Source organism: Strix uralensis, chromosome 11, assembly GCF_047716275.1.
Source record: "Strix uralensis isolate ZFMK-TIS-50842 chromosome 11, bStrUra1, whole genome shotgun sequence".
Taxonomy (NCBI): Eukaryota; Metazoa; Chordata; class Aves; order Strigiformes; family Strigidae; genus Strix; species Strix uralensis.
In genome coordinates this window covers 7,528,675-7,540,771 of record NC_133982.1, presented here as the reverse complement: position 1 = coordinate 7,540,771, position 12,097 = coordinate 7,528,675, and the positions used below count along the sequence as shown (strand labels likewise).

General features: G+C 43.8%; 1 protein-coding gene across 4 annotated transcripts in view; it reads right to left on the bottom strand.

The window, feature by feature from the left end:
• RORA (RAR related orphan receptor A) overlaps positions 1-12,097 on the bottom strand; it is a 383,110-nt gene that overhangs the window by 64,783 nt on the left and 306,230 nt on the right. The window contains exon 1 of one of the 4 annotated variants that reach the window (XM_074879967.1): positions 11,346-11,521. The exons of 2 other annotated variants lie outside the window; for them this stretch is intronic. In XM_074879967.1, coding sequence (XP_074736068.1) covers positions 11,346-11,376 — 31 coding nt within the window. In that variant the 5' untranslated portion in view covers positions 11,377-11,521. Of the gene's footprint in view, positions 1-10,458; positions 10,846-11,345; positions 11,522-12,097 lie in introns of those variants that run through there. One more of the 4 variants, XM_074879969.1, reaches the window with a different exon arrangement.

Genomic DNA, 12,097 nt, shown 5'->3' with positions numbered 1-12,097 from the left:
ATTTTATGTACCTTTTGCCCATCCTTCCCCACCCAGTGAAACAGCAGTGTTGCATACATACCTCCTGTCCGTCACCCATGTTTATACACTTGAGTCACACTGCACACAGAAACAGCACTGCTGACATCATGTAAGCTCAGACACTCTTAGTATATTGGCAAGACTGGATTCTGAGACGCTGCTTTTAATTCTTAATCTTACCTATTCCCCAAATCAGAAATAAAGATGTGCCAGAGATAATTTCCACATTATGAAAGTAGAGCTCTCTAGCATTCCATGGGGACCTGTCTGCAATGCTGAACTGTATCTCTATACAGTTCCTTTTGTCCTGTATTTGTTCTTTGATGTACAAATATGCCACAGACTAAGCGGTGATCTCTTTGATGTTGAACTTTTATACTTTATTGCAACTAGCAGGCTTACAAGAGGAGCTGCCAGTCATTTTCCCTTCTAAACATTCAAATTTCATGAGGCATTTGCTTTATGAGTCAGATTTCTTAGTAACTTGTTTTCAGAATTTCCACAAGAACAGTGCTACTCTTCTGGAATGATAACTTGATTAAAAACCAAGATCCAATCAGGTTTTTCAAGTATTACAAATTAATAAAAGCATTAGATAATACATCTGAATGTATTTAACATAAAGTATAATTACCTAGTCAAGTATGCATTTCCTCAGTTTCTTTTCGATCATTCGGGCTGGTACCTGAACTCTAGCAGTGACCAGGAGTAGTTGCATTGGGAATAGTGTAAAGCCAAGGCAAGCATGTAGGGGTACCTCTCCAGCTCCTCTGCCTGCCTCCAGCAGTTCACAGTTCAGAAACTTCCAGAGCCAGAGGTAGCCTCTGCAGTACAGTTTTTCATAATGCAGAGTGTATACATAAAATTTTAGACTGACAATACCAAGGTAGATTAAATTACAAAGTTAGTTACTTCTGTGACAAAACACTAATCAACACTGGCAGGAATAACATGTTATAAAGTGCAAATTTACCACCAGTACATGCTAGAGCTGTCAGTGTGAGACATACAAAAAAGCTTCCATTCTGAAGCACTTTTGCAAGGACTTTTAAATCAGTCCTAAGAGCAGAAATTCTTTGGAGCGAGATTTTGCCATTCAAAAGGTCTCTGCTTTAGAGTGACCTTCATATTTGGCTATTTTTCCCTTCCGTAAGTATAAACACTGTGGTTGAGAGGGAAAACATCAGAAGAAAATTAGAATATTTTGGAACAGTGACAGCAAGGAGGGAACATTTCCCCATACAGAGCTCTAGGTTTCCACAACAAAATCAGTACTGCTACTGATGCCCCTCTCCAAGCCAGCTAGTTTAAAGATGCATCGTCAGTGTACCGGCCAGAGAAATGCACTACTTTGAACATTTTAATTTCAAGTTAAAATTTTACAGTGAAAATATAACCATATTATAGCTTAGTTGGTTTTAGTAAGAGAGAAATAAGAATTTAAAATGAAACAAATTCGTTACAGATACTGATTGCTCTTTTTCAAAAAGATCTAGCAGCTCAGTAGTGAAAAGTGCATGTTGAGAGCTAGATGTATTCAAAGGAGGGAGCACCCGAGCATTAGCCATGCCAGGCAGCCAGGTGCTGAACTCCACCTTTCTGGCTGGGAGCTGCTAAATTATTCCCAGAGATACCGGGGGGGGTTTTAAGAAATCTGGTTAAATAGAGCCAGCTGTATCAATACTGGAACCATCACATTTTCAGGGCCCTTTCAGGTCCAGGCAAAAGTTAGTTCTCAGTGCTCACCCAGATTCGATGCACAGTAAAATAACCCACCAAGAAAAACACTAGGGTCAAACACCGCTCGTGTTACTGAGAGGTTTTACATCTGAGAGTATCCATCTGAGTTACTGAGAGTTTCCATCAAAGCATCCTGTACAGCAGGCAGGAGGGAGAATTTTGATTCTCCTTGAAGAGAACAATAGGAAAATCAATTATTTTCTTTAGTTCCCTCTGCTGGCCCACTCTAGTCCCTATGCCTTAGCGTCAGCCCAGTGCCCTTCCACACTTCTGGCTGCCACAGGTGCTGCCAACCACTGCTGTTCTCCCTGCTATCACTGGGGAGCATCTGGGGAGGGAGGAATGCTCTGCGCCTGTTTTCCTCAGCCATTTAGAAGGCGCCTATGTATATGAGGTTTCTCAAATGAAACATCTCTGGCTCTTTAATTAACCTGTCTGGTTTTTTTATTATCTGTTGATACAAGAATCTATCCAGCAGTTATAAACATCTTTATGAACTCATATTTTAAGCAAATATTTCTTTTAATTCAATAACGCACCCACGGTACAAGAAAAACTCTACCCGAAGCTTAACACAATACATCTCTGTCAATCTAACAACTGCAGGGAGTGTCCCTTTGAAGGAAAACAACGTTGAGTGTAAACTCAGCTACTCCAGACGATCACTAACAATCTGCCCCTCTCTGCGTGGCAGAGCATGACCCTGCAGCAAGAGTTACAAACACACCCCCAAAACCCTAGAGTGCTCCAGCCTGATGTGTAAGGCGTACTACCGAATGGTAGTTTCACTTACATTTATACTCTCCAAAACTGGTTAGTAACACCCAGCATGCAAACATTTCTACGGTAAACTAGAAGGGGCTAGTCCAAGGAGGGGAAAAACCAGTGGAATCTACAAGCAGTTTTCTGCAGTGCAAAAGATGGGTTTATTAATTCCCAAATTGAGCTTCAAGCAATCACTATAAATTTACTAGAAAATGTGTTTTCCCACAATAACTACTCCGCCAAATCAAACAGAGACAAAGATGAGCTAATTAATTTAGCTGAATGAAAAAATGCACCCATTATGAGTAACATTATGGTTGATACAGGAAGAGAGCTGCTGCTCCTGTCAAGTAGTAGAGCAATTTATACCATTCAAATGTAAGTTAGAATTAAAGCATGCAAATGCCTATGTACAGAAAGGAAGATCCAAATGTTCTGATGACCAGGGATCACTTTTTACCGGCTTTCCACACTCTACCTAGACTAATGGCTTCAGGCAAAGAGCACCTGAGGCTTCAAAAGAATTTAACCTTCTTTTGGGGTGAGAAGATAAATGACAGTTCCAATCATGTCCCATTAGGCACAGGGCCAAGTAGAGAAGGCTGGCCAAGAGAGTACTTCTCCCCTCAGAATCAAGAGTCAGGTAAACATCAACTCATGCAAGTTTTAGGCACGCTTAACCCATGGCACTGTATCAACTCCTAAGACCCCTGGCAGTCTCATAAGAGGTGAGAATTAAGTGCCACATGCAATGAGAACTTGGTTTCTAATTGGATCGTGTAAATTGTACCAAGTCTTAAAGAGCAAGTGATACTGGGATGGAAGGATAAAATTACTGAGCCAATCCTGCCTTCCCCGGTGTTTTGGAGAAAGAGGTAGAAATTCTACACCACAAACACATGCCCAAGCACAGCCCTTTGCCCTTTCAGACTGTGGTGGAGACTGAAAACCTAAGGCCCTGCATACAATCCTACTTCCACTGATTCAATTCATCTATTCTGAAATTACTATTTAAAACTAAGACAATTCTGTCCAAAATAAAAGTCAGCTGAAACAAACACGGCTTTCAACTGCATTTCACATGCACACCACTCAGCTTTGTAGGATTATTTAACTAAAGCAGTTCAAAATACCACCCCGCCTCATTTGTATAACTTGGTATACAGACAACCTCAGTGCCCCAGATGCCTCCCCCCTTGCCTCTGGGGCAGAGAGGTCAATGCACCAGCAGAACCAAATACATCAGCTCTTGTATCTGAGACATCTGGAAGCAGAAGCCATTCCATACTGCATCCTTCCTTAGGTTTCCATTCATGGAGTTAACAAAATAACTGCACGAATAACAAAGTCTTTTGGTCTTCAAGAATACTAAACAAACAGCACACTGCAGAAGACAATGTATGCAAATTGTGACAGGATCTTGTCCTTATTTTTAGTTGACAGTGCAGAAAAGTATTGTCAACATACCAGGTGTGAGCAGAGGTGGCAGGAGGCCCAAGCGTGCCTTTGCCAGGCCCAGTGCCTGCAGCGCCTCTGACGAGCACCACCTAGGGCCAGTGAAAAGCAATCCTGGCACGCAGGAACACGGCCCATGGTACTCTGTCAGCCAGACAAAACCCCAGTTTGTGGTCACTTCAGTTTGAAAGAGCACTCTGACAAACCCTTTGTCACAGTGCATCTGTCTATGTAAAGATTTAATGTCACTTTTCCACCCCCTCGTTTGAGAATGATCAACTTCTTCTAAAGTGCATAAATAGAGAGTCATGCAGTTGGTTTTATGAAGCACCTTGTCCCAGGATTCAATGGCAATAAATAGCACAGTATTTCAAAGAACACAAACATTACACGGTAATTACATGGCTGATACCCTATAAGTATGCTGACTATTCTATTTGCATTGTTCAGAAGTGAAGAGGTTAGACTTATTTACATCCAAGTAGCTTTAATTAAGCTTTGAGATAAATGCTCTTAAAATGAAAGCTAGGATGATTATACCTCTCTCGACATTGATTTTAGCCTAGATGGCTACGTATGTAGCATGACAAAAGGCCCAAAGGCTGGAATCGCACAAACAGAAGAGCCACAAGCTATGGGCCCTGCATCACTCTCCACCACACAGGAAAGAAAACAAAAAATGCAGTGAAATTATGACCTTACTGAAATCAACTGCTTAAGTGTGGTGGAGCCAGGCTGTATGTTAAAGGGCAGCAGCAGTGGGTGATGCTGACCACTGCAAGTTCACAGCAAGATGAACTGCACCCAGCTGCATTCACTAACAGCAATGCATAAATGGGCTATATTTGATGGTGAGGGCAGCAGGCTACCCCACCCCAACAGTGCTGTGGAACCCCAGACTTCTCTAGGGCAACTTGTGCACCTGTGAGATCTTTAAATGTCAGAGAATCACATTAGGCTGCATCCAAAAAGTGCAAGCAGCACTGGCCATCTCAGAGGCTGCAACCGCATGGCTAATAACAGCTTCAGCTTCGTGCTTCTGAGCAGATGGTACACACGCACAAAGCGAGTGGCGATAGGATGTAAGAGAGATGCCCTAACGTTCACAACACTGGACTCACAATTTTCCTGGATATCCATTCGCTCCTGTCAGCATGAAGGCTTCACCTTCCCCAGACACCAAAAAGGAAAGGGGAAGCAAATGCTAATTTAATTACATTTTTTCCACAAAACTGAGAAGCTGTGCGTGAACCCGTGCAGGCAGACAATCTCAGTGTGAAGTGCTGGTAGCACAAGGGGCTCTCTCCAGCGCATTGACTTTTCCATGTCTGTCAGCAAGCTCCCTACTGCAGCTAACCCCCACCCTGAAGAGGGGAACAGCACGACACCCCGTGAGTCACTGCTGCCCTGAGTCACTCCCTGGTGTTCTCAACATAAGGTGCAGGCAACTGGGAAGCAGCCTGAAACTGCACCGAGCTTGCCAACCTATATTTTGCAGAACTTCTTAGCCTAAATGCCTCTAGCAAGAAAAGTGAAAAAAAACCTGGGCAAACTAAAGACTTTGTTAACCACAGGCAAGGCTCCCTTTAAAACAGTATGAAGCTTAAGAAGAAAGTCCATCTGCCAGATCCCCTAACAAGGCTTTCTGCTTCAACTTTTCAGTCTATGGTGCGGTTTTTTTTTTTTTCTTCCAACATGCAGAGAGGTCTGCACCGTGTAGAGTCACCTTTTTCTCATAACATAGCTATTCTCGGAAGACAGAATCCTCCACTGTTGATGTTTATTACTAAAAAGAGGAAAAAAAAGATCTTCAAAAAAGAACAGGAGGTTTAGAAGACAGTTTCTGCACCATTAGTTATGTGTATATCCCTTCAATATCAGTCCTCAAGGGAAAGACAAATCACAAAAGGAGAGAACTAGTGCTTGCTTGATCTCAGGAGTTATCACTGTAATTGCAAGTTACAGCTCACAGATAAATACAAGAAAAGTGAATATTTTTTTCTCTCATTGTAAATAAAAAACCCCCCACAGAATAACATTCTAAAATGTATCAAGTCTGACTAATAGCTAATTCTTGTCACACACAGTTATTTTGCACACTACAAAAACTTATCTCATGGGAATGCAAAAAAACCCCAAACCAAACAACATGCTGCATCTCAACTTCCTCTAACACTAGATAGAGAATCGCGAAGTCTGACAAAGTTGCATGTTATCTACTGAGGAGAGACACAAAGATTTGACAGTTTTGATTTAGTAAGCATAGTTTACAAATAAATATACCAATATATAATTCTGTTGTTTAGTGAAGATGAAATACTAGGAACCCTGATACTAATTAGTACAATAGTGATCATTTCTATACTGTACTGTAGGCAAAAGAAGCAAGAACGAAGATTTCAACCTTCTTAAGGTTAAAATTGAGTGCTACATCATCCTAGGGAAAAAAGCAAACATGCAAGGCTCTCTATAATGGGGAATGAGCAAAGAAATCAGTCTTTTTCATACACGTTGGGGAAGTACTTGATATAAAGAGGACTCAGTTCTTGACTGAGGTCTCTCCACACTACTCCCTGAACTAATAAATGCCAATACAAACATTCACCTCCCCACTGCAGTCAAGCTGCAAAGCTGCAGGCCATTATCCTGCATCACATGCTGAACCAGATGCCACCTCCCCCCGACCCCCCACATCAGTTCACTGGATAAAACGTGACAACATTTCATATCTGTGCAGAGCCCACACCCCAAACACCAGCGATGCCTAACTACCCACCTCTACAGCCTCATCCCTTCAGGGATATTTTTTTTTTTTTTATTTTAAAAAGGGTACAGAAGTCCTTGTGTGGTGTCCATAGACCATTTCAGTTTTGACTCAATTATTCAGAATGATCCTAGTAGAATTATTTTTAAGATCGTATTGCCAGCCAGTTGGAGAAGGTTCACCATTTTAGCTAGGCAAGAGCTGTAAATAACTTTAAAGAATTTGATCTAGTCAGATGTTCAGCACCTAGTTTTCACTGACTTAAACAGGACGTACAGATTCTTCATACTTGAAAGGAGTGTCCCCAACCGAAACTTGTACAGAGCATGCAACTGCCTTTGATTATCACAGAGTGAGACATAAAGACAGATTTCCTCTTCTTTTACTTGCAAATCTTGAGAGTTTTTCAAAGGGCCTGAAAAGTACATTTCAACAATAAACCTCAATCCAACCTTATCCTGCGAATGTAATGCAACAAATGTCTTAGGTACAAGTCATTCAAATCAGTTGTATAAAACTAAATGAGCAAGAAAACAGCCTCCTCTCAGCTAGCAATTCCAAAGGCCAGATTCTGTTAATATTTAGTCAACCGAAGTTCTGCACCACTGTATTTGCTAAATTGGATTTAACTTTCAATAGTGCCACAGCGAAGGCAAATTTAAACATACTTCAGTTTGTAAAGCAGCTTTTTTTTTTAAACCTACAACAAGATATTTTTCCATAGGCAGTTGTTTACTATTGAAAAACACAGAGTAATTACCAACATGCTGGCTGGTTAGTTCCAAAATACATGACAAAAAACACGTCAAAAGGTCAAGCTTGACAGACTCAGAAAAGTAAGCAGTACTGCATAAATCCCCGGACAGACGGCCTCCGAGCAACCTGGCTCTGCCAAGACTAAGTGTGGAGGTCGTTGCAAATAAAGCAGGCTCTCTTCAGTGCTACAGCCAGGCAGCAAGGGAAATCCTGCTTATCTGCCCAACCGCAGTCTGGGTAGTCATTAAAACTGCAGTAAGATTCAAAAATCATGTGCACTAATAAGGAAACCAACAGAGTCTATTTCCTTAAATAAGTATTTTTAAATGATTGAATTTTCATTCAAAGACAGCATCAGTTGGAAAACTAGTTATACTTCCAACGATCCAAACACAGATTCCCCAAAGTGAAACAATTTTCCTTACTGCTAAGTGACAACTGATTCTACTCTTCTGGTCTATCCTCCACAAAACGGCAACAGATTCAACTTTGTTAACGTCCACACATCAAAAGTCGGTATTAGTAGCTCAAATTCTACATTAACAGCAAATACACGTGGGCAGGAAAAGCTTAGAAAATTTACATCTACCTTCTCACCAATCTCTATTTAGGAATGTCCATATAAAGGATAGTAAAACTACTGCTAGGTTCATTTTCATGCTTTATAAGCTCATCAGCAGACTGAACCCTTCTCCTGGGCCTGATGATAGTACAAGACAAGTACCACTCCAGCTCTCACCAACACTAGGCCAAATCCACCCCTGTCTCCCTACAAAGTAGGTACCAAAAAGCGGTAAAATACCACGCTTTTGACTCTATCTCCCTCTGCCTTGGGCTCACCTCCTATGGCATGACAACTGAATCCATGTTTGTACTCCAGTGCAGAATTTTTGTTCACCAATTCATAGCGCTTCGTACTATTCTCCTTGAAGTCAACCTTGAAGCTTCTGCCAGTGAAGACTCTCACAGAAATAAGATCTGTACCAACAAATATGCTGGTGAAATTATCCGACTTCTTTGTAAACTTTTACTGGTAAGCACGTAAAGTTGCACTCTCCCTTAAAGCTATGAGCTGGTTAACTGACCTGCAAATATTATAAACTAAGAATGCAAGACTTCCTGAATCCTCTACACAGATTTGCAACAGTTGATAAATAATTTTTAAAAGCCCATCAATCTACAAAATACTTGATCAGTTATTATGAACTCTGACGCTTCACCACTGCTTGTTTTCTTAGATAGAAAAAAACCCCTCTTTACCCTCTGCTTGAAATCAGAAAAATCACGTTTCTTATCATGCCACCTGTCTTAAGGACATGTCCAGCCTCTTCATTGGACTAGTCCGTCTTCCAGCTCTGTAAGCGTACTAGCGCAGCTACTGATGTGCTGACAACTGGCCAGAATCTTTACTCATTCAAACCTGTGTATAGTCTGGAAGTCTGAGGACTTTTCAAAATGAAAGAAAGCACATTTGCCAGGACATTATGTTGCATGAAAAAAACAACAACTCATGAATTAATTTCACATGGTATCGATTCGGGCTACCTAAATATCAATTAAGAAAGGAATATATTCTTCACTTGAAAAAAAAGAATCCAACAGGGGAATCTGTAACATCCCATATTCTCCTGCAGACCATAGTTTTCACTTAAACTTCAGAACGGTAGAAGATCAAAAGGGCCAAAAAATGCCATTACAGCACTGAGAATAAATAAAATACTCAGTTCACCTACACATTTTACATTTATCCCTTGTACCTTCGAGCTTATACTCCCTATGCTACTGGTCTACTTCTCTCAAATCACAATATTGGATTGCAGATCTATTATTTCATAGCAGTCAGAGGTCACTTTGAGACAAACAACAACGCATTTCCTCCACCTGAACACTGTCCAGCAAATTAGAGAAAGGATAAGAAACCAAGACAGTTTTTCAATGAAGTAGAAAACTAAGTAGTATGAAACATAAATGAAATGTACCACAGAAGTATTCTGTAAAAAGTACAAAAACCTAAGTATTTTCATGATAAAGCTGTTAGCAATTACACTTTAAAACCCAAAAGCTGGACTCTGCAAAGATTTTTTACATTAGTGTGGAAACCAGTTTAAATGAAACTCCCAAGAGAGTAAAAGAAGTATTTCAAAGTTGAGTTGCTGAAAATCATCTGCCTGCTTTTTTACATCACACCTTAAGTCTCTGTCCAGAAGCATACAAGGCAATTACACCCTCTGAATTTTTAAATTTTGTGTACTTCCCTTTTTTCCTTTTTCTTTTTAAAAAAAAAAAAATTATTTGATTTCATGGTTTTAACAGGCTTGTGAGGGATATGCTGAAAAACTCTTGTCAAAATAAGTAGAATTCTAAGGGACTGCTAAAATATCCATGTAGTTTGCACTTAAAAAAATGCATTTCCTTTTGTTACAGATGCAAGTATTTGAATCAACCCAATTAGGTTTTCTTGCCAAATACATTCAGCATGGCTAATGATTAATGAATATAGTGCTTTTCTTTTTATTCACATAGGCTTCTCTCCAAGAAGAAAAGGAAGCCTAGTAATTGAAAATTACCGTGCCTCAAACACTATGCTGGTATTGGTACGCATTACATACTGCTCTTGCAAAGTGGGGGGAAAAAAAAAAGAAACAGTCTCTGGTTGAAGCTGAATTCAATCTTCTTTTTCAAAGTAATTATTTTCCTTTGAAAAGAAAAACTTCACCTACAAAATCCGTGATAATATTTTAAAGGGTACAGATTTAGTATTTTAACAGGGGCATTATATTCAAATGTCAACAGTGATACTCTTTAGACTACTATGAAATAATATCGTATTTAAATAAGATGATTACTGGGTTTAGATTTTTTTTTTTAAAAAAACAACTATGACATTAAAAATGCTTTAATACAAAGTTCTACCGTGGACCTCATTCTATCAGAAACAGGGCAGACTGAAAACATACCTCTAAACTCTCGATTTCTCATCAAAAACTTCGTTTGACTCTCCTCAGTCTGACACTGCCCCTCATTAAGGCCTCAGATCGGCAAGCAGATAAAACTTCAAGTTTAAAAAAAACAATTAAAAAAAAAAAATCACTAAGTAGCTCTGATTCTTCCAAAGCCTTTTAAAAAATGAGCAGCTATCTCTTGCGAGGGCATTTTAGCCCCATCAGCTACCTACAGGATGCTGCCCGTTCTGCTCCCCTTCGCTAGAGACAGATTTTACAGGACGCGTTTTCTACAAGGGTTTGTCGAAAGATCAGACAGCTCCTCTCCGCTTTATGCGACTCCAGCCACGTTAACCGTAACCCCCGCTCCGAACAGCCGTGCTGGCAGGGAAGCTACCTCCTACCCTCCAACTCGTACGCGGCAGTGTAAAGCGCAGCGGCTCCGCGGGGTTTAGCTCCGCGGGGTTTAGCTCCGCGGGGTTGCGGCACCGCGGGGTTGTGGCTCCGCGGGGTTGCGGCTCCGCTCCCTGCGCGGCGCGGCCGCCTGCACCGAACCACCGCGGCAGCGCAGCGGCAGCCCCGGGCGCTGCCCGCCGCTCGCGGGAAGGACCGAGCCGCCCCATCTCTCCGGGAGCTCCTAAAAATCATCCGCCTGCTCCGGGGCCCGCCCGGCGGGGGTCTCGGCAGGCACTGGCGGCGCCGCCCCCCCACGGCCCAGGGCTTCCCGCAGGCCGCCCGGGGGCGAGCGGGGCCGCCCCGCAGCAGCCAGGACGCCGAGCGGCGGCACCGGCGCCCGGAGAGGGGAGGCCGCGGAGCGCCGTAACTCCAGCCGGCCCCGCCGCTCCGGGGCCGGGCTCCCCACCCTTCCCCGCGGCGCGGCGGCTCCCGCGGGCTGCGCCTACCTTTCATCGCGGCGAGCACAAAACACATCATTTGTCAGGGGCGAAGCGGCGGGGAGCGGAGCGGAGCGCGGCGGGCAGGGAGGCGGGGAGGGGAGGCGGGACGGGACGGGCCCTCGGCGTGAACCGCCGCCGCCTCAGCAGCAGCTGCCGCCGCCTGCCAGCGGAGAGCCGCGCCGCGCCGCCATCCCCCGGCCCATATGAGGCTCCATGTGACCCGCTGACATCAGGCCAGCCCCGGCCCCCCGCCTTGTTTACACCGCTCGCTCCCTCCCCGCCCCTGCCGGCGCCGAGGGGCGGCGCGGGCGGCCGGTCACGGGGCGAGCCCGGCCCGGCAGCGCCGCCCCCTCCGCCGCGGGGCTCCGCCGGCTGCCGCCGGGCCGCCCTCTGCCCCCGCCCCGGGGCCCGGCGCTGCGCGGACCCGGCGGAACGGCCGCGCTGCCCGCCCGCGGTCGCCGGGCGCTCGGGACCGGCGGGTGCTGAGGGAGCTGGAGCCGAAGGGCGGAGAGGGGCCGGCCCACGCGTAACCGAGCGGGCGAAAACGACCCTCGCTCCGGGCAGCAGCGGCCCCTTGCTTCCCTTCCCTTCCCCGGCCTCTCGTGAACTTCACTTTCCCCCCCCTCCCTCCGTGAAGGATTTGTAAGTGTTGTTTTATTGAAGCTACATCTTGGCATAACACGACTATACACTTAATAGTCGTTGACTTGATGATCAAGCAGAACAGCATTTACATTTTAAATTTGTCTGGTGATGGG